The sequence below is a fragment of the Micromys minutus genome (assembly GCF_963924665.1).
Source record: "Micromys minutus genome assembly, chromosome: 24".
Lineage (NCBI taxonomy): Eukaryota > Metazoa > Chordata > Mammalia > Rodentia > Muridae > Micromys > Micromys minutus.
Window position 1 is genome coordinate 2,854,078 of NC_137959.1, and position 23,294 is coordinate 2,877,371.

At 46.0% G+C, this 23,294-nt stretch overlaps 1 protein-coding gene across 4 annotated transcripts in view; it reads right to left on the reverse strand.

Moving 5' to 3' along the window:
• ARHGAP10 (Rho GTPase activating protein 10) overlaps nucleotides 1-23,294 on the reverse strand; it is a 226,039-nt gene that overhangs the window by 67,150 nt on the left and 135,595 nt on the right. For all 4 annotated transcript variants that reach the window (XM_080937425.1, XM_080937427.1, XM_080937424.1 and 1 more), the window contains 5 exons: nucleotides 21,840-21,914; nucleotides 15,416-15,503; nucleotides 9,475-9,533; nucleotides 4,361-4,466; nucleotides 2,855-3,014 (listed from right to left, as the gene is read on the reverse strand). In XM_080937425.1, the coding sequence (XP_080793551.1) occupies nucleotides 2,855-3,014; nucleotides 4,361-4,466; nucleotides 9,475-9,533; nucleotides 15,416-15,503; nucleotides 21,840-21,914 (488 nt within the window). The remainder of the gene's footprint in view (nucleotides 1-2,854; nucleotides 3,015-4,360; nucleotides 4,467-9,474; nucleotides 9,534-15,415; nucleotides 15,504-21,839; nucleotides 21,915-23,294) is intronic.

Consider the following 23,294-nt stretch of genomic DNA (forward strand, 5'->3'; position numbering starts at 1 on the left):
GCTCAAGAACACTCCTTTTAAAACAACATCTTAATGTTTAGTGTGCAAAAGAAGGGAAGACATATGGAGTGAGTTTCCTAGCAAGTGCGTATGGATTTTATAAGAGCAGCCAAGGGCGGGCAATCATGTCCTCTGAAGCACATGAACCAGTCTTTCCCTCACGCCACGCCCCAGCTGGAGACCGGCCTCTTGGCTTTGGTGACGCTCCAACACTCAATGCTTCTCCCAGTCCTGGGGAAGCGAAATGAGCACCGAGAGAATGAAACGCCCACTGCAGTCACCGCTGCCCTCCTGTCTGCTGTCACGGGCACCGTAAGCCGGATCTCTTCTCTACACTCCCCTCGGGCGAGGCACCGCAATAATGCTTTCCCTCCTCACAAGGCGTCTAACCTCAGTGCCTACCGAAGGCGCTCCGTCCCTCTCTGCTCTCCAGTCCAACAGAGGCGTGTGGCTAACAAGGACACACATCCATTAACAGTTCTCATAAACACTCTTGTCAGCAGATTTTTCTTCCTTAAAGCAGGCCCCATCTATGACATGCAGCCCAGTTAACTGTTCAGAAAAAAACAAAAACCTTTCAAATACACAAGGGAGATGGGAGGAAGCCAGGAAGTAAGGCTTGTCACAGAAAACAACTGGACACGATGAAGGGACCAACAGATGATGGGGAGCACAGCCACAAGAAACACACCTACATCACAGCTCCTAGACACGGTTCAGATAGCCTGAGGGGGCATGGGAGGGGCTGAGGTGTGGAGGCTGAAAGAGGCTGGAGAAGGAAAGAGAGTTGAGGAAGTGATGTAATTCTGTTTCAATTAAATACACACATATAAAGAGATCTCCACACTTTTCATCTCTATAGGTTGTGTCCAGCCACAGAAGGGCAGAGAAAACCCACAAACTCAGCTCGGACAGAAGGACTGGCTCACCAAGGCTACCAGCAATCTGCAAACCAGCACTTTCCTGCAGACAGGGCGCGTGGTCATTTCCCTGGAAGGAGGGCTTAGAGCCCCCTTACCCAAGAGCAAGCCCCCAAGCCCAGTTCTCATGGAGGAACCGCTCTAATTAAGACTGAATATAAAAAGAGTTGAGCTACCGTCACGTCCAGAAGATGGTAGTCTAATGTGAATAGTAGCCATCTTCCCTGATGACTCGGTACATGCAGAGGCTCAATGGCAGTGTGACAAGGCCATAAACTGAGGCATAAGTTCACCACCAGATGCCACCAAAACAGTAAGACTCACTGCCCCAAACAAACTGTCTTTACCATATCCGTAAAATTGACGTATGGGGATGAGGCTTAACTAGTCAGAATAAATCCACATTTACGTGCACTAAAACCGTTCCAACAAACAGCAAATACAAGGGCCCAGGAAGAGCTATGTGCACAGGCAGCTCCGAGGGGAAGTGTGTCTGCTGTGTGTCTCCCACTGCCCCATGGCCCACGAGTACCCTGTGGCCCGCACAGGTAGCACAAACATACAGAGTATCATTGTGCACATCCGGCAGAAACAGACATCACTAAGAAAACTAGCCACAGAGTACCGTAGGCTGAGTTAAGAGCTGGTGGTGCCTTCCTCCCAGCCAGGCCTGTCAGTTTCCTCGCTTCTGCCCAGTACCCGTACAGGCTTGGCATATGTTACAATTTTTACGTTATTTTAGCACACACATGAGCGACCACGTGTCTTTACAGTCCTCACATCCCTGTGTTACAGGCAGCCCCAGGGAGCTAGCAAGGCCATGAACTCCAGCTAACTGAAGAGGTGGGGCCCTCTAGGACGTCTTCAAAGAGTCTCGAGTATTTTTTAAAGTCACCTCTTGCCTGAACAACACAACAGCCACCAAAGAGATAACTTTAAACTAGAAATTCTTCCCCCAGTGCCCAGATTTGGCAGCACAGGTAACAAGCTGACTTAGGACAAGAGGGGGGCATAATTATGAACTTGGCTAAGAACCTTGCCCCCCCAAAAGTGCTTTTTTGTTCAACTGTATGTCTTGTTAAGGTAACGGTGTGCCTTGCTCAATCCTAAGCACTTGTCTCTGCTTCTCTGAACAGGAAACTCAGTCCTGAGGAATGGCGGGGGTTGAGCATTGGGCACAGAAACCTAAGTGACCCTGGTCGGCCAGCACATCCCGAACACACACAGCCATGGGGCAAACTACACTCCAGACACAGCCACACTCGGGTCTACAACCTGAAGCAAGTCCTCGCCCCTGCTCCAGACTGAAGCTCTGCAGCTCTAACCAGAGGCAAAGGGGACACAAGCTTCTAGGGGAGCGATGCTCACGTGCTTCTCAAGGCAGAAGTGCGCCTTCCGGTCTCTCCTCCGCGTCCACTCCACAGCGTCACCACGACTCACTGCCTCCTAAAAACCGCTCAAGTCAGGAGCCAACATAAGCCCCTCTTCCTTCTAAGTTGCCCCGCACCAGGTACTTTGTCACCACAGAAGAGTGATCAGCATGTCCCTGGCTCCGTGTTACTTCCCTTCACTGTTTTATTTCCCTGAGCTAAAAAGCCATCATTTAACCAAGGTCATGAGGCACACAACTAACACTTAAAACCAAGGAAAGCCAAACACAGGACTGAAAATGGTCAGTGAATTAATAAACCAAACAGTCTGTGATCACATCTGCACCGTGTGTTCACTAGCATCTGGATGCAGCGTTTCTTCAGTGAAGCAAAGTAAGGATCAGGTAAGGATCAGATTCACAGAACTCCAACAGAAGACAACCGAATGTCAACCTCCCGGAATAAACTTACAGCAACAAGACAGGAACAGACCAAGAACAAAGCTGGCCACAAGTTAAGAGTCCAAATTCACAAGTCCTATCAGAGAAGAAAAGACAATGGTACCTTTTCATGGTTCTCAATTAAGATTTCTACGACGATATTCTGAAACTTCAAATCCATGATGGCGGCAACAGTCTCTTCCTGGGGTCTCATCAGAGTTGGTCCAAACACCACCCCTAAATTCGCCACTGTCATGAGATTCTGCTTCGAGTGACTTGACACACTAATATTGATTGGAAGGGGGGAAAAAATCTTAGTTGGATGGCGGTAATAACGGAACATTCAATATTCTGTAACTGTATTTCCTTAACATACAAAAAGTCAGAAGACATGAACTGTCTTCAGTGTCTGCCTGTGACCCCAAACCAAACAGCAGCCAGGACACACAGGCTGGTTTGTCCCTCCCCGCTCCCCCCATTCCTTCCTTCTCCTGTAGGCAGTCTCCTCAGTCCCAGGCTCTTCCATGTGGACATTCTGACTCGCTTCATGCCTAAGCAACTGAGACGCTGACTGAAGACCCTAAGACGGTGAGCCAGGACAAACGCCTCACCTCGGCCCTCTCTCTCAGATGCGTGTCACAGGAATGGAAGACTAGCTCAGCCAGGGACCTTGCCAGAGTGAAGGACAGTTCTGTCAAGTTGTCCCGAGGAGAGACCCCATGTTTGCTAGCTCATGTCTCAGCAGCCGTCCTTTCAACGGCTTCATCTTCATTTCTGACATGTATTTGCTCAATATTAAATAGACAAGTGGATTTATGTAGATATAAAGAATTGTGCAGCTGTGATTGGAAATAAAAGTGGAATCTCCCCAGTTAATCACAGCCTGTTTCACAAGCATAAGTCATATTGCTTGTCATCTCAACAAGTGGGTCTTCCTCCACAATCACACAAACATCGAAAAAAGCAGCCGAGGACACCCCATCTTTCCTCAGATCACCATCCCCTTGCTACCAGAAGATTCCATGCAGCTTCCTAACAGTTAGGTCTGCTCCATCAGCACACCCTCCCCCTCCCTCGCTGCCTGTGTGCACAGCAGACGGGAACTCCCATCAGCCCTACACCCAACTCAGGACTTCCTGATGTTCTCTATCGTTATAACACACCTTGTTCTCTGCCACCTAGCTGACATCCGTTTCTTTTCTCCATAAGTCTCCCAGAGCACAGCCACCATTTATCCTGCCCAACTGTGTGTCCAGTGGAACTTTCAAAGGACACTCAGTTTTCTTTAGAGAAAACACAGGTTCCAAAAGCTGTTCTTTACCCAAATTCTACAGGTATAGTGATGTGGGAGTTGTTTTCAGACAGGACTGTAACGCAGGGAGGAACCCACTACTAGAGTAAACGAACCCAAGGGGCGTATTAAAACTCAGCCCAGTGTGCTAGCAGATCACAACCCTACTTCCGCCCTGTGGACAGTCAATGCCCTCTCCTTTCCGGAGCTGCTGACACTGGCTTTGAGCCACTCCAGGCATCAGCAGGCCAAGTGTCAGCCTGGTCCTCAGGTCCAGCCCCTCGGGACTGGGGATGCCACAGCCCAGCTCCAGGAGAGGTGATGGGGAGGACCACTCACTTGGTTAGATGCTTCACCAAGATATCCAGCATCTCCTTATTCTTCTCTGGGAGTTTGTGTACCAAAAAGTGGATGGCATTAACACGGGATTCCGGGCTGCCGCTTTCTTTAAGAAGGAAAAGAAAAGTAGTCAATGGAGTACTCAGAATCACATTATGATTTTCTAAGATTTTTTTTTAAAATTTATTATAAGTACACTGTTGCTATCTTCAGACACCAGAAGAGGGCATCAGATCTCATTACAGAAGGTTGTGAGCCACCATGTGGTTGCTGGGAATTGAACTCAGGACCTTTGGAAGAGCAGGCAGTGCTCTTAACCACTGAGCCATCTCTCCAGCCCCACACTATGATTGTAACAGTTTAGGAGCTGATAAAAGAATAGATTCAATCATTGTGGACAACTTTTTAAGAAAGTTCAAGTGTCTTTGTCACCACTGTTCAGGTCAGAATGTCCCTCCACCTTTCTGGTAACTCCCTCACTGCCTCATGTACATGTGGGCTATGCCTTTCCCCATGCGAGCCTTTCAAGGGTTGTTAACACAGGCAGCTCCCGTAGCCAGCCCCCTGACCAACACCCTTTCTGGTCAGCTCAAAGCTCACACGACACTCTCAGTCTTTGGCAATCCACCAGAAAACACAAGCCCAATATCAACAACGGGATTCTTTTAGCTCAAGTGCATCTCCCCCAAAGCTTTATGATCAAGTTACATCATTGAGACACTCAGAAAGGGGTGGTTCTAAACTGAGTTCATGCCTTATTTTGATGGTGTATGATAATGCATTCTGACTGAAGGAAAAGTGTGCATTTACTATACCTAACCAAGAGAAGGGGGAAAAAAGCCACATACGAGCTGGCAAGGGAGTGCCAGGGTGAGGTGGAAATAAAGGGAAGAAGTTTAGAGACAGGGAGTCCCTACAGCAGATGGTGCTGGGAGGGTCCAGAGACATAGGGCAGGAAGGGCTAGCACGGTACTCTGACTTCTGAGCGTGCTGGGAGAGCATATAGCTTCCTACAGATTCTTAGTGTATAAAAAAGGACCAGAATTTGTAGCTAGGAACTAGCTAGCCGTGCAGGACACAAGAGGCCTCAAGTGTCCAACATCAAAATAGCAGAAGCAAAAGAACCATTGATTACAAAGGCTTTATATAAAAATCTATGTCAATTAAGGTGACTGCATAATGTTGAAGAAGATTATTAGGAAGAAGAACATAATCTCAACTGGATGCTTTGATTTTTAAATAACAAATTGAAATCCGAAACTCTGAAGTCATCGTCATAGGCTCCACTGAAACGAAGACTAACTGTCAAAGATCAATTTTCCTGTCAAACATTTAAAACTCTGAAGGCTTTGTTATGGAAACCGTGAGCCTTGAGGCCCCTGGTACAGATCAGCGGCTTCCTACAGTAATGTTCCATTTGTTATTTGGAACATAAGCTAGTCTGCCCTCTAGTGATGGCATTCCTCATGTCTAACCATGAACTACATTTCAAAGCCATTTGAGAAAAAGAGTAGAGACTTCTATGTCTCAAGTTCCTTGTCCCAGGACCCTGCTACAGTTGACTAAATCTACCTCCTTATCTTTCTGTCTCTCTCTCCGACTGTCTCTGTCTCTCTCACGCACATACCTGTCTTTTCCTGTCTGCTTTTTAAGCGTTCATACTGTCTGACATCACAGCCTTCTGTTAACAGGCACTTCCATGCACTAAAATGTTCTACCTCCAAAATTTTGCTAAATTAAATTACTTTCCACTACTCAGTCTACATGCATCTTGTAGTATTTTCACTGACATCAGCTGACAAAGAATAAAGATGTATCATTTTATCTAGGATACTTAATTATCATGTACGAAATTCCTTAATGTGTTTGCTATGATAGGGGAAAAAAAGCATCATCACACTTCTGAGTCTGTTTACTTACAACAGAGGTTGGAGTGTATGCAAGCTTGCTAAACCCTAACAAAAACACGCAGGCAGACAGGGTTAAATTATTTTAGTATGTAAAGGACATGTGTCAACACTATTGTAATGTAAGGAAGTTACAAGCAGTAACCTTTCCTGTGGGATACACCAGCCTCAGTAACCATCCAAAAATGACTGTGGTCCTCCTGAGGACCTCACCCACCGTAAAATGAACTCACCCCGCTACAGGATACAGAAGACATTGCACATTCAACCCCTGTACTCTAGCAACGCTGCTGCACCCTTCCTCTTGTGTGTCCCAACTAGAGGGAATGTAAGGTTGTGCAAATGTCACACCCTGGATCCTAAGTTAGTTGTCTCTCATCAGAAATGGTGTGGTTACTTGGTGTCCTGCACAAGTAACCAGACTACAGAAAGCACATGCACAATACAGAAATATAAATATTCTAGTTTGAGCAACACCGGGCACCAAGGACGAAGCTGTCTATCTCATTCTAAGTCCTGTATGAGTCCAACCCAGCAGGATGAGTCCATGCTCACCACCGACAGGTCACGACTGTAGGCTACAGAGCGTGGACTACACCATCTCAAAGGCAACTGGGAGGCTTCCAGGGAGATGCTATCAGCTTGGCACAGGCTGACACAATCCTTTCAATTCTTGTGCAAACAATTCAAGACATGTGTGGCTTGTAGGTTTCTACCCTAAAAAGTATCAGTTCTCATGGATAGATGCTTTTAGTTCTTTAAGTAAAACCAAATGAATGTGGCTAAGAGTTTAAGGCTTTCAATTCTGAAATTGAAAAATGCCTCTCACATGTTTCCATACTAACAGTTCAGTTTTTCTTTTACAATAAAGGGGGGGAAAAGGATATACACTTTGTAGTTAAAACGTAAAACCAAAGTCTTATCTTTGTATTATAAACTCACATGCTTGAAAGAAAGAGATAGAAAATAAAGCAATGGAAGAAACTGACGGAGCCAGGAGCCCGCAGTGAAGGAGAGAAGCAGCGTTCTCAACACCGCAGACGAGGTAGAAACAACGCCAGCTGCCATGTATGTGAGGGGCAGCGACGACAGAGGCTGGTTGCCTAGGGTCAATTTCGCCACCAACTGAGCTGCAGACAAGGAACAAGGTGAGCTGTGTTGTTTCCAGTGGAAAATGACAGTTTACCCACAAGCCCAGTTTACCAGCACTGAAAAGGAGGCTCCTTCTGAATGAGACCCATCTGAATTCTGCAACTGCATTCAGTACTTCCACGTACATGTGCAATACCCAAGGAGCTCCTCCCATGCTCTTCCCCAGGTGCAGAGAGAGGTACTCATAAGAAAGGAAATGAGGCACCAAACTGCCCTGAACACAGACTCCTAAGTAGACAAACCCATTAAGTTTCTCATTAAACCAGATTAGAGTCCGCCCCTCCAACTACAAGTATACTCAGGTACAAGTCCATGCCGGTGACATGTGAAGTACAGTATTCCTTTACAGTGGAACTGTAGTTAAAACCACACGCGAACTGTTACAGCAAGGCACATCAGGAGCTAAGCACTGAGCTCTGACCCAGCATGTGGCTCAGCCTCTTGCCTGTGTCCATTCTTGGCAGCACAGACAGATAAGCCAGCAAAGCCCACATCTCCGGCTTCACTGCCTCCTGATGCGTAGGAACTTCCTCATCTGGTAACAGACATTTGGCATCAGGATTCTGAACACTCCACTGTTAGTCACACGAACTGTCATGACAGTAAGTTTTAGTGATTTAAAACTTCATTTCATAATCATTCTTTCTCCAGAATGCAAAGAATTCTCCATGCATGCTGGCACACTTCAACTTTTTCCAGGCTTGAAAACGGACAACCTGAAACTGTCCTCCAACTAAATTTAATTTCTTTCTTTTGTTTGCCAAAAATGCCACAGGGAAGAAATCAAAACAACTAAGCATTTGCTTGTGTTCTTGGCAAGAAAGCCTCCCCACTTCCTAGATCATACGCGCCTCTCTTTCGGAATAATTCTGAACACAACTGTATTCTGGCCGGCCTTTCTGTGTGTAGAGTGATGTGGCCAACACACTGATTCTCTGTAAAAGATTAGGAATCTCATTCAGTCTGGGGCCGGGACCTCACAAGAAGGTAACATTTAGAGCCATGTTCAGTCGACAGTGGTACAGGACCCAATGGGATTGCTCTAAGTTTTTCAACAGATTAAACCGTAAAACGGATCCAAGGGCTGGGGGGGGGGGGGGGGGGGTAACAAAAGCAGCTACTGTCAGTGCACAGGGCGTGGAGGCGCAATCCCACCCACTGTCAGGGTACCTATGAAAGCCAATGCTGCAAAATCTAGTCAGGACTTCAGTTCTAACTTTACATAAGGGTCTGTACCATCTGGCAGTTACTTAATATGTCTCGGCCTCAACGTCCTTACTTCTTGATTACCTGAGATCCTTCAGAAGAGCAATTAAACAGTACGAACTAAGGGCAAAAGCCAAGCTAAGTGAAAGAGAACACAGCCGGTCTGTGTGCAGCAGGCAACCCACACTGCCGATACACAGTGCTGGCACAAACAGATACTCCAGTACAGCCAGAAAACACCAAACCTCAAGTTTAAGTTCACCAGCTATGGGCCTTCATTCAAGCACTGCATCCTATATTCATATCAAGAAGTCTGGGCATGTGGCATTATCTCCTAATAATCCTGTCTGCAATGTCCATTTAAGTATCTCTGTAAGTGAAACCATCTCTAGACTGACTACAGCATCTCCAAACCCGACTTCTCTCCCACACCCTGCAGCTGAATGCTGTTCCGTACTGCAGCACTGCGCCCGGCTCTGCAGCACTGCGCCCGGCTCTGCAGCAGTGAGCACTTCTCTGCAGCACTGTGCCCGGCTCTGCAGCAGTGTGCTCAGGTCACTACTACGCATCTGTAGTGGAAGAAACTAATGCTGACAGAACCCGTTTCCGGAGTCGAGGATCTGCTGTGGCCTGACACATCTGGCAAAGAGTAATGGGTGAGCGCTGATGCCTATGGCTGATCTGTTACCAAGTTTCCAAACTTTCAAAAGGAGGAACTGAAGTCTAAAATGATCTCTCCTTTTAACACAGACGGCAAAACCATTAAGTTAAATTTTCATGTGGAAATATTTAATGTGTGCACACCACCAACCACAAATCTGAGTCTTGGTATACCCACATAATACTTACTGGCTGGAACAATGAAGTCTCTGTGTAACTCATAAGTCATGAGAGGCTCTGGAAGACTCCTAGAAAAGAGGGAAAAAACACAGCCCAATTACCAAAGGCAGACATCATCTCTAAATCTACCCACAAGTGTATCAAAGAGGGTATTGAACGTCCTGTGCATTTCTGAGCCAGCGTGCCAGTTCTCCCTGTCCAATCAGTACCTTTACATATCAACAAGATAACTGTTATTTCCCCTAGACACTGTTGATTCTTAGTCAACCACACGTTCCTACCAGGTCTAAGCACACACCAGGCTTCATACCTAATCTTGGGAAGCACCTTTATGAATGCCTAGCTTTACATAGGAGTTAAGCAATGTGGGCAGAGTTTTGAATGTCATCTTTAAAATACTGATATCTAAAGAAGACACAGAAAATATTAAAGAAACAAAAACAAGGCCTCTCCTCTTGATATTTCTATTAAAATAACTTTTTATTTTTTATGCCTAAATCCATACCGACCAGTGGTTTCCAACCCCCTTGGGGTTGGGTATCAGACAGTCACATTATGATTCCTAACAGCAGCAAAGTTAGTTATAAAGCAGCTATGAAAAGTTTATGGCTGAGGGTCACCATAACATGAGGAATTGTAGTAAGGGGTTATAGCCCACTGATAAAGAGGAAACACTAATTTTAAAAAGGTGGTTTTGTAGTCTCTGGCTATGAATAGAAGATAAAATCAGAATGATAGCAATGTAAACACACAGCCTTTAGTTTTCTGCAAACCGCATTTTGCAAACAGCACAATGCGGAGCTTCAGTCAGTCCTGTTAATGTGCTAATATGTCTTTGACAGGCCATGGTTGTTAACTGCATAACCCCCAGAGAACAAGTGTCAGTGTGCCCAACTGCCTGGGCAGGGCACTCTGAGCGCGTGCGCGCGCACACACACACACACACACACACACACACACACACACACACACACAAATGCAACAAATAGTGCCACAGATAAGGAAGGCTGTTCCACAATTATAAAAAGAGTTGCCTCACCCAGAACAAACCAAATGCTCACTTATAGATCAAGCAACAGAGCTTAAAACACATGAGTGAAACCTGACAAAGAGTGCCTGGAGCAGGAAAACCCACAACTGCAGGCCCAGATTTGAATCTCCCTCTTCACCTCTGGCAGAACAGGTTGAAAAGAAATCAGCCAGGAAACAATGTTTGAACAAAACTCCCACTTCCCTCACCCAAGTGCACATCCTTTACCTTAGTGACCATCTGCCCAAACAGACAAAGCATAACAGATACTGCAAACGAAAAACTGGGTCTGTAAGAGAAACCATATTCTGGGCTAGGAAACACGTCTTTGTTAACTTAAAAGTCAAATAAAAGTGGAGAGGCAGAAGAGATGTTTCAGTGGGGAAAGTGTTTGGGACACGGGCAGCCATATCAAAAGCTGCGTGTGGTGCTACACAGGTATCGTTCAGTTTGTGGAGGCAGAGGCGTGAGAATCCTTCTACCAAGTGCTGATCAATACGCTCTAAGTTCAATGGAACACCGTCTCAAGACATAATGCAGTGACACCCAAAGTCAACCTCTGCTGTGTGTGTGTGTGTGTGTGTGTGTGTGTGTGTGTGTGTGTGTGTGTGTAAGAGAAATAGGGAGAGATGAAGATTTATACTTGAACATGTGAAAAGGGGCTTTTTTTCTAAGATGTATGAAAAACTAACAAGGGAAAAGACATTGGCAGACACTTCACTAGGAATAAATACACACGGGTAGAGAATTGCTCACACACCAAGAAAGTTTTGGACACTGAGGATGCTCACACTGAAAGAACAATTTACCATAGTGACTGAAATAAGAAAGGTGACCTCATTTAGAGGTCGCAGAGGAAGCAGGACTCGTGTATACTGTTGGTGGGAACACCACAAACTGGGTCACATTTGAAAAGCCAATCAGTTTCCAAACAGCTAAGCATATACCTCCCACATGGCCCAGGCATTTGCCCACTAGGATTCATCCAAAAGAAATGAAAATCTTTGTCTCAAAAGATTTATCCACAGGTATTTAAGCAGTTTGTGTACAGCAGCCAAGAGGTACAACCCACCCAAATGCACTCAATAGATCAATAGATCTCAACATGCCACAACAATTATTCCAATTATTCCAAGTCAAAATAAGTTTTAGAAGTACCCACTGACCAATTCCACTTATAAAGATCATAATAATGCAAATTATGGCAAGAAGACGGAAACGGCTCCCTAGGGATGGCCATGATGAGGGAAGAAATGCCAAAAGCAGCCCAAGGAAGTTTAGAAGGGTGATGGACAGGCTTGTTATCCAATCAAGTATGCTTCAAGAGCTGTAAAAGGTATCCACCATCCCAAAGTCTGTGAAAGAACACAAATGCGCATGTGAGATCCTTAAAGAAAATCTATTGAAAAAACAAAGCTATATAAAACAATGTTTGCAGACAGGTTTCCAGCACACAGCTCGGGTGATGGTCCCTTTCCAACAGTCACAAGCCAAGCAGGCGTGCGCCCATGACATCACCGCCTCCAGCGGGAGACAGACAGCAGGAAGTCAGTTCTCAGGAGCAAGAGAGCAGAAGCAGCAGAGGAAGGCAAAGTCTCCATTTTCACAGAAGAAAAGTCTGGGTGCTAGGTCAAAGGAAAAGAAAACGGAGCACAGAGCAACTCCAAGGAGGGTATTTCTTCTCCAACAAAACTGAATGTCTGTCTCAGTGTCACATGTCACCGGGAATACTGCATAATAAACAAATACCATTAATGTTAGGGACAAGTTCTCCATCCACGCCTTACTACGCTGAGCTGCAGCACCTCAGAGCTTCCCACCCGGCAGGCATTTAAGCCGCCTCTCGCCACCTGTCGGATCTGTTGGAGGATGTAAATTGTAATATTTACCCAAGCCGGTGTTTCTTTCTCCAAGAATCCATCCCGATTTCCACACCTGAAGTTACCTCCACTAGAAACCTCAACCTGTTCAGTGCTGCCTGACGATGGGAAACCGGCAATGAACACACCACTGGTGATTAAAACCACACACCGCCAGAGGGGAAACAGCATGGAGGGCTGGGAGCCAGGCCAATGCAAAGTGTGAATACGGCCCTCTAATCCGACCAAGTTAACTCCCCTACAAGGAAAAGGAAAGAACCCTAGAGGTGAGAAGCAGGAAGTCCATGTTCAGTCTCAAGTTTTCCATCAATAACTGTCATTTGGACAATTTATCTACACGAGGAATAACGTGTCAATCTACTGTGGTGGATCCAAGGCCAGCTGCAGGAGTGGAGCAGACCAACCATTTCTATTCGTATCCCGTCTACCCTTCTCCTTTGCCCATCTCACAGAGGAGTTCTCAACTGCAGTGCCACTGAAGAATGCCTATACTACATACAAGATCAAATAATTCTTTACAAAGGAAGGAGGGACTAAGAGCTCCCTCCACCCCTACTACAGAGGTCAGTAAGACTTCCTCCCCAACCTGTGACAATTGAAAAGTATGCAGGGCTGCGGAGATGGCTTAGGCATCAAGATTACCAACTGTGCTTCCAGCAGACCCAGGATCAGTTCCTGGGACCCACGTGACAGGTAAGAATCCTCCTGAACTCCAGGTCCAAAGGGATCTGATGCCGTCTGACCTCCACAGACAGTGCATGCGTGGCACACGGGCACACGTGAGGGAAAACACCCCACACAATTAAGGTAAATAAATCAGAGAAGGTACGAAGAGATCATCAGGTATCCTGCCGACAGCCAGCCACCTCTAGCCGAAAACCCTGCACGAGTCCTTCAGTGACAGGTGGCGCACTACAATGGACACTCACAGGACACCTAACTCCAGGGAACTTATGTCCAAACCCCACAGGTCTCACTCATTCCCACCCACATCTCACCACAGCCACACGGATGGCAAACAGATACTACACGCATGTGTCGCTTTATTTTTTCCCCCCGAAACAACTAAGGGTAACAAGTATACAATAATTTAAGAATGAGAAATATATTTAAATGAAATGCTCAAATGCTGGTAAAGAATAGCTGAGCCCAATGTCAAAGTTTAGTAAGACTCAGAATACAAGCAGCAGTGGTGACAAGGTGAATGAGACAATAGGAAGGAAGTGACACCACTGTGACAGGCCACCCAGATAAGTTGATGAAATACAACCTGATCTGACCCTAACCTCAGCTATGGGTCTAAGCATTGTTCAGGAAACACAGAGGCTAGAGAACACGCTGTGTAACTCCAGAAGATATACAGTGCTCAAAGTCATCCAAAGTCATCCACAAACACCACCAACGCCAGGGGGCAGGCAGGATTGTAGGCCTTAAATCAGACTCAAAGGCCAGCCACCACATGAATTACCACTATCATCTAAATCCCGTGAGCACAGGCTGGGGGGCACTAGGGGGTCCGATGCTGATGGCCGTAGTTAGTACATTCTGGTTACCCTTTTTTTTACAAGTCTCTCTGTTTTAAATAGATTATTCATTTAAGTATGTATTAGTACAGTAATATATCTGCAGAAAGTCTCTTTAGTATTATAAATAGTCAGGTAAAGGCTGAAATGAAGGTGGGGGTGCCTGAGCAGCCCGGCAAGCCAAGAGTTGCTGCCGTGCTCCCCTCGTGGGGTCTCGCGGGTTCAAACGCCTCATCATTCCAAAACCTACGAGGTAAAACATAGTTCGGCTCCCATGCACTCACGGAAGCCAATGAAATCACACAGGAAATCACCCTACATTTGCCCTATCACCCTTTCTGCCATGGAAACATCAAAGCTCAGAGAGCCCCCGTAGGGAAGTGCAGCTGTAAGTGCCACCCTGATGTTCTCTTCAGGAAACTGGAGAAATAAAACCATGCTTTCTCATCCCAGCCCTATGTTCTCTTCCGTAATAAACATGCCTGAAAACGTCTTAAAAACCTCAACAAGTAAACTTTTAAATACTTTTATGTATTATACTTTTTTGTTCAAAATGGTGAAATAAAAGTCTTCCTTTTAGTTTAAAACATAAATAAAAGACTCAACGTATTTAATAAGTAGCCTCCTTACTGCTACAGAGTGTACAATGGAAGTGTTCTGCACCTTCTCCGGGACCCATGCTCTTCTGCTGCAGTCTGCTTAGCAGTGGAGCTCGTGGTGGCTTCAATGAAAATGGCGCCACAGGCTCAGCTAATGGAGCTGTTTGGGAAGGCTAAAAGGTGTAGGCTTAGGACTCTGAGGGTTCAAAATGCCATTCAGACACACACGTGAACACACTCTCTCTCTCTCTCTCTCTGTCTCTGTGTGTGTGTGTGTGTGTGTGTGTGTGTGTCTGTCTGTCTTCAACTTACAGATAAGATGTGAGCTCTTAGCTACTGTTGAAGTACCTGCTCGCCTGCCTGCCGCCTGCCTGCCTGCTGCCTGCCTGCCTGCCTGCTGCCTGCCTGCTGCCTGCCTGCCGCCTGCCTGCCTGCCGCCTGCCTGCCTGCCTGCCTGCCTGCTGCCTGCCTGCTGCCTGCTGCCTGCCTGCTGCCTGCCTGCTGCCTGCTTGTCCGCTGCCTGCCTGCTTGTCCGCTGCCTGCCTGCTGCCTGCCTGCTGCCTGCTGCCTGCCTGCTGCCTGCCTGCTGCCTGCTGCCTGCCTGCTGCCTGCCTGCTGCCTGCCTGTCCGCTGCCTGCCTGCTGCCTGCCACCACCCCCCCACACCTGCCATGCTTCTCACCATACTCATCATGGACTAACTGGTTCTGTAAGTAAGCCCTCGATTGAATGCCTTCCTTTGTAAGTTGCCTTGGCCATAGCGTCTCTTCAGCAACAGAACAGTGATGAAGATACTGCTCATCACTCCTGGACTCACTTTCTGGAACTTTATTGGGTACCTCGGAGACTTCGAGTGTCAGTAAGTGTCAACACAACTACTGCCACTTCTGTGGAATGGGCGCCTGGTGTGACAGCTCACCTCAGATACTGCTTCAAGGCACTTGTTACTGTCTTCACTTCCCAATCGGTGGAATTCTCCAGGTCCAGCTCATTGCACATTTTTACATCTGGTGAACAGCAAGGAAAAGAAAGTTAATGATCTGACCATCCAGAGATCCAACTAGAACACAAAACTTCCCATGTTAAGTGGCCAAAAAAACAGTTTCTTAAGGAAAGTATTGTATGCAATCTTTAATCATAGCAAAAGCTATTCGTAGATAACTCTAGGACTTTAGAACATCTTCGACAAAAGGATCTGAGACGTAAGTAGGTGAGGAGAATTGAGACGAAGTGTGAATTTCAACAGGGCAGCGTGTGGGAAATGAAGCTGCCGCTCAGCAGCAGAGTGTGGGGGGGCTTGCAGCTGAGGGCTTGCAGCTGGGGGCTTGCAGCTGGGGGCTTGCAGCTGGGGGCTTGCAGCTGGGGGCTTGCAGCTGGGGGCTTGCAGCTGGGGGCTTGCAGCTGGGGGCTTGCAGCTGGGGGCTTGCAGCTGGGGGCTTGCAGCTGGGGGCTTGCAGCTGGGGGCTTGCAGCTGAGGGCTTGCAGCTGAGGGCTTGCAGCTGAGGGCTTGCAGCTTGTCTCCACTGGTACTATTACTCCGTCCTGAGCATTCCAGGAGAAAACACGATCACCAGTAAGGTAAAAGGATGGTAAAGGCAGCGTGTCAGTGGAAGAGCGAGGAGCTAGTCTGGTCTCACATTCTAAGTCTTGTTTGTATTCCTTACCATGATTCTCTGCAGGTTAACACATCATCAACCAGAACAGAAACCCAACAACTTAAGGGTTAATCTAATTTTAATGTCCTACAATGTAAATGCATTAATATACCTGTCACTGCATTAACATGTCTATGGATAAGCCTTCACTCCAAGCCATCCGGGGACTCCTCTGCATCCACTCTCTACTAAACCGGCTTTCTTTGTCCTGGGTCTGCGTTACTGATGCTTTGTTTCCAGATTTTTCTTTCTTTTTAGAACTAGCTAGTGCTCTAAAGGAAAGGTATATAGCTGTGCAGTGGTGGACCTTTAATCCCAGCACACCTTTAATGCCTGAAGAGGCAAGCAGATCTCTGAGTTCAAGGCCAGCCTGATCTACAGAGCTAATTAATTCTAAGATAGCCAGTTGTACTTAGAAAAACCTTGCCCCCCTCCCCAAAAATCCCTAAGGGTGTGGGTGTGGGGGTGTGTAAGAACAAGCAGAACAAAAGACAGGGGGAAGGGAACTGTAGGAAAGGCAAACACTAAGTACACTGCTATCCTTGTGTGGATATACAAGTGGCCAGCACGCCCAGCACACCGGCATGGCCGGCAGCTTGTGTGGATATACAAGTGGCCAGCACGCCCAGCACACCGGCATGGCCGGCAGCCTAGGGATCCCACAGCTGAGCTTTAATGGTCTACAAGCTTGGACCAGCAGATCACTCCAAGCAAGGGAGTCCCAAATCCACCTGTTTCAGATCCGAGTCTGTACCAAGGAGATCTCAGCACAGTCAACGTTCCTGTGAACTAGTGTGAGTCCTAACAGATCTAGGACGTGGGCAGATCTCACATCCATTATTTAAAATGCACCACTGCCACAGCCAGGGCATTACAAGGAAGGACATTCATGGTGGTGCTCACCCCAAAGGAAGAGGCATTCCTAGCCATCACTATAAATCTAACAGGCAGGAGAGTGTGAACAGCTTGCAGAAGAGACTCCTCCCTCACTCCTGAGCAATGCCTCAGGGAAAAATAAAGAACTGGCTGTTTCCAGATGTGCTTCTGCAGAGATAACGGTACCTTGCTGCTACTTCCTTTTTAAAAAGAACACTAAAAGGAAAGGCTGTCCAGTGGGGACCACTGCGCCAGCTGTGGCCGATGTCTGAAGAGCTGTAGGCATGGGCATGGCCACAAAGGAACAACTGTTCCATGCTGAACCCAAATCTTCTGAAAATCAAGCAGGAAGTGATGGTTATTTTACACCGCAATACCACATATATGAAGCTGATGACTCAGAGGTCTGGGGGCTTCCCGGGCACTCTAGCATTTTTTTAAAACATAAACTAGAGTTTATTTGGGGCATGGGGAGGGGAGCTGAGAGTGTAGTAGAGACCGAGAAAAGCAGGGAGAGAGCGTAGAGAAGTAGAGGCTAGCCATGAGCATGTGGAAAGACGGGGAGGAGAAGGGGCGAGAGGGCCAGAGAGGCAGCATTTCTTAATTTCAGCAGCTGACAGCAATCACAATGAACTACAGTGGAGACAGGGACCGGATGCATTTAGATCAGTCCCCACAATCCAGAACGCACGTGTTACGGAGCCTGTCAGACAAGCCACAGATACATTCAAGAAATCAAATTAAGCACTCTGATTAAAGATGCAATCCTTTGTAAGTAGGACTAAATAATTCTGTTCTAACAGCTTTGCCAACCAATTAAACTGAATATTCTGCCTCTCATTAAGTCAATTATTTAAAATCTCACTTTAACATACTAGTCAGATAACATTTTCAATAAAACTGTTACAAGCAAATCACCATTTTAAAATCTATGAGGCTCTAAAGGAACTCTTTTATTTCCAGTTTCTACCAAACTATCATTCTGTATTTTGAGATTCATATTCTTTCTATGGAAAAATAAGTCATCCTTCTAAGTTCACAGAACAAAGGCAGCTGTCACTTCAGAAGTTAAGGACTATGTCTATGTAATTAATCCTCTATTAAATGCTCACTGTTTTCAAATAGCTCAATCATCCCTGGCAGTCCTCTGCAATCAGAGGGCTAGGTGGAATTTGTTGATTTATTTAGGATTCACACCTAAAATATGTTTAGAGTGTTCATTCAGGACATGTGTTCCACCACAAGAGAGGAGACTTGTGTTTCTTCCCCGACCAAAGAACAACATAATGCATTCCTTGAAAATCTAAGCTAACAAGCACAGAACCAAAGACCTGGCATTTTATTACTGTACAAATGTTTCCTTCTTGCATGACTGGTCACTGCTTTGCAGCGGGAGGTGTGTGCCCCATGCTCTCTGCGAAGCCTGACTAACTGGGAGTCACTACCCGAGCCACCATGGACTTCGGCCTTTCTTTTTTCCTTTGAAGAGTTGAAAAAGCAGAAAGTCGGAGTGTTGTATGAACAATGCTTTATCACCTCAAATCGTCTCCAGCAGCAGTGCTCACTTCCCTCTGCTCTAAGAGAACAGTCCAACAGAGTAAACAAGAAAATATTTTAAATTAAATTTTTGTCTTCTACAAGGTCTGCGTCTAAAAGGCTTAATAAAACCACCCAGTCTTTTGTAAACCAAGCTTTTAAATAACAAAGCCCAGTAGAGCAGATATTCTAAGAGCACGTTTTCGCCAGGTTTCCCCTGCTCTGCTCAGGTTTTGTTCTAGTGTGGGAAGAAGGAAGACTACAGGGTACCTCTACCTCATACCTACTCCTAGCGGGTAACTCATCTTCACATTCCTATCCCACTAAGAACCGCCACTGAATGCCCAAGAGGCGACACCTGCTATGTCTCTTTGCCGTCCTCGTCAGCTACATGTTCTTAATATTTTAAAAAGAGAAAAAGAAAAAACACTTTCTCCCCAACTGTATGTGTCCTGACCTACAGAGAGCAAGGAAAAAGGAAGGTGGCTTCTCCCCAGGAGAGCAGTCACTCAGAGGGTGCAAGGAAGACTCAAGGGCAGCTAGAAACAGAAGACAGCCCCTGCTGGCACAGGTTTCTCCTGGACCTGTGGGGGAGGTGGAAGGGGGAGAAAGTGTCTCCTGACATCTCCTGTGGGGACAAGAGGAAGGAGAGAGAGCATGAGAAAGGGATCTGGAAGGAGAGGGAGTGGAGGAGAATCCTAGGGCACAGGGACAGAGAGTAAAGGGCATGGAGAGAAATTCTTACCTATTCTAATCTTAAATGGGAAAGGGGGCACCATCACAGGAAGGAAGGTATCGAGGGTAACGTGTAAAAGATGACGCGGAACAGGCCTTGGGAATCACTACAAACTTTGCCATCTGAGTGTCTGAAGAGTACTTAAGACATTTGAAATGGAAATGATAAAAGTTCATGTTAAAATGGCAATCTTTTTTTTATACTATCTAAACAGGTCTCAAGTAAATATATACCTCTTCTAAAAACATAAAATGGTTTTTCCAAGATGCTTAAAAATTCAATTAGTTTTCATTTTTCATGAAAAAAATCCATTATCAATAAAATGTGCTCTGGAAAAATTACAAATTTGAAATGAATGCATTACTTTTGAGAATCCCCAGAAGACACTGGTTGGCTTTAAAAAGAAATAAAGTATATGGCATGCCCATGCCCTGCCTCCTTTAGGATATAACCTTACACGAGGTAAACACAAGTTAGTGAGAGTATCTGCAGATGTGTGCGCACAGTCACTGAATATTGAATACCTTGTCAGATGAAAGGAATACCTTAAGAAAGCTCTAGCTTGACCAGCAAACAGTGAGGACATCTATTCTGTCAAAAGCTAAGGTTTCCATTAGTAACAAACTAACACAGTAGTTACTACAGATTAACAAAATCCACACTGCCGACCCTCTTAACTGAATGATTTAATGAGGAAGTCGAAAGTTAATATCTTTGTGCCAATTCTCTGACTTCCTGTTTGCTCAGTGTTACTGAGAACAAGCCATGTTCCCCGCCAGCAACTGAATAATGTCCTAATGCAAATGTGTCTGGACTTCTCTGACACAGAGAAAAGGCAGTTTTCTAGGTGTCTGTGTTTATGCACATGTCTACTTGTATGTGTGTGTTCGGACATGTGCTTACAGATGCACATACAGGGGTCAGAGGTTGATATTAAGCATCTTTGTCTGTAGCTTTTTTTTTTTTTTTTTTTTTAAAGAACGGAACCCTGAGCTCACTGTGGGCTAGACCCAGGAAGACAGGAAGGCCCAGCAAGCCCCCGGGCCTTCCTGTCTTTCCCGAAACCCCAGCACTGGAATGACAAGTCATTACTTGTATGTAGGAACTAAACTCAGGTCTTTATGCGTGGACTGCAAACACTGCTGAGCCGACCCCCAGCTCCTTCCAAGTCACGAACTTATGAGGGCTTTGCAATTTTAAAATACTTAGTGAGTTGAAGGCTGTCTTGGGACTTTTTTTCCCCAAGGGCAGAGCAACTCCTATGGGAGTTAAACAGGGCTGTACATGCAAACTTCTGTGAGATTAACAACACATTTCAACACAATTTAACACTTTGTGGTAAGTACAGAAATACCTGTGTTTGAAGCTCCCTTGAGTGTGATCAAAGTAGCGATCAGATAAAGCCAGGGCTGCTTTGGCTGATTTACTCCAAAGTCTGCCTTTTTGCTTAAGTGTATTCTGATAACATCATCATCCAATCTTAAGCACTGTAACACCAAGTTAGTGTTTCTAATTTTAAAATTAAGTACAAGCAGATGCTGTATTCCCATTAAATTCTCCAGCTGCTCCCAGACCACTGGCAACCTGACTATTTAATCTGGAGCCCACTAATGGTAAGAAGGAAAATATGTCTGCCAGAATTGCACACCCAAGTTAAAGCAGAGGCAGAAAATGTAAACAGCCCACGAAAGTGAATATATTCCAGCAAAGCGACGAACTGTTCCTGTGCTCCACCGCTTGAAACATGCTTGCTCATGAAAGTCTGGTTCACACTAAAAAGCAGCACTACCCAAAACCTGTGGCTTGGTTTTGTTTGTCTTAGTTTACACTTTCAAAAGTGAGCTTCTCAGACAAACGGATTCAAATAAATCCCCCCCCCCCCCAATACCTGGGGGCATCCTGGGTGTTGACTAATTAGAGTGAGATATCAAACAGATTCTTAAGTAACAAGGCCAAAAGGACAGATTGGTTAGCCAGGCCCTCCAGGCTGAGGAGCTAGGACCATCCCTCAAGGGCAGCCTGCTCTGGGCCAGGTTGCAGGGAACTGACAGCAGCAGGTAAGGCAAAATGCTGTGTCATTCACACAGTGTTTGGGGCCACAGAATGAATCCACTCCTGACGCCCTCCAGGCTTTGCTGCCAAGGAACACTGTGTTATCTGCACAGATGGGGTCTCGTGAGAACCGAAACAATGGGTCCCCAGGGCAGAGCCTCCCTGACAAGTGACAGGATGGGAAACTATAAAAGTGAGCAGGTCCCAGTGAACGCGTTTAACCAAATGTACCCTCAGGACTCTGGACAGACAGTCTGAAAACCCTGCAGAGGAAAGGCCTGGCTCCCACTCCACTGTGAGAGGCATTCTCCTGCCTCTTTGCTTCCTAAGTCCCAGGGATGTGGATACTCCGCTGAGGACACAGCCACCCAAGCAGGTGGTACAAGAGAAGCTGTAGTCCTAAGTACACACATAACTCTGAAATATTAAGTTGCAAAATCAATGAGCACAAACAATTAATGCATGGAAAAATGATTAAAAAGGCATACCCATCAACATACTCAGAAGTCTCTGGACCTTTGAACTCACCCCCACAACTCTGTACAGTCCTTGGTCATTTATACCTATTGAGAGAGACAAAGTGTTAGCGAATAAAAGACCACTGTATTTCAAATGCTATCAAACGGTTGCATTTAAAATCTGATAGCTCCCAATAGCAGCATTCCTGCAGACTATAAAAATATTTGACCAAACCAGGTGTTCATCAAAATGGTGTATCAACTTTGTGTGTGAGCTGTGACCCGAAAACGGCCTCATGAGTCAGAATTGCACATGGACAAGATTGCCCACAGTCCTAATGCACTCTGAAACAAGCCCCGTGTACTTCCACGGCTTTATTTAGTTTACATATTTCTTGGGAAGTTTCGGCCCTTTTATGAACATGAGGATAAACACATAGAAAAAAAGATGACTTCTGAAGACCAGGCACCAAATCTGTGCCATATACTCCATGGAATTCAACTCAATGTGTACACTCTCTGTTGGAACCCGAAACCCTTGAGTACAAAAGGCAAAGGCAAGAGAAGTCACTCTCCAGCATAGCTTTGTGTGCTCAACGTGTGTAGAACAAATGTCTTCATGTGGACTCTCGGAGGCACCAACCAGTAGTCAAGTGACACTCGGAAGTGATCGGGAAGCTACAATGGGGAATCGGTTAGGTGAGAAACTGTGTTTTGAAGCAGCACATCTTAAATGTTTGAGAGATTTGCTTTGAGGGGAATAAAGGGGCAGATAAGGCATTCCCAAACTCACCCAACTGCTGTGCCAGGACGTACGAACTGAGAGCTCAGTGTAGCAATCTTACTACCTTTACGTCTGAAACGCTCCCTAACAAATGTGTTCCAAAATGTGGCTGTGTCTTTACTCCCAGAGAGTTAGAACATTCAGTGTGCTCGCTTTCTGACTGCGAATGTTAAAGCTAAAAAGAACACTCTGACTGCCAAGGAAACGTTTCTAATCTCCCGCTTTCCATAACACAAAAACCCAATCGCCAAAGTCTAGGGGCTTTGCCCATAGGGACTTCGGTCTAAAGGTCTGGATCCAGCTCTACCTAGACAGCAACAAGTCAGGAAACGTCTGGCTTCTGGGTGGTCTAAGAACAAAGGCAGCATTTCCTATGCTATGGAAAGAAGACAGTAGACACATACTCTGTGACTCACAGCACACTATACACACCACACACACTGTGACACAGCACACTATACACACTCACTACACACACACACACACACACACACCACAGACACTGTGACTCACAGCACACTATACACTCACTACACACACACACACACACACACACACACACACACCACAGACACTGTGACTCATAGCACACTATACACACTCACTACAGACACGCACTACACACACACACTACTGACACACACACACACACTCTAACAGCACACCACACACACACACACACACACACAGAGAGAGACTCA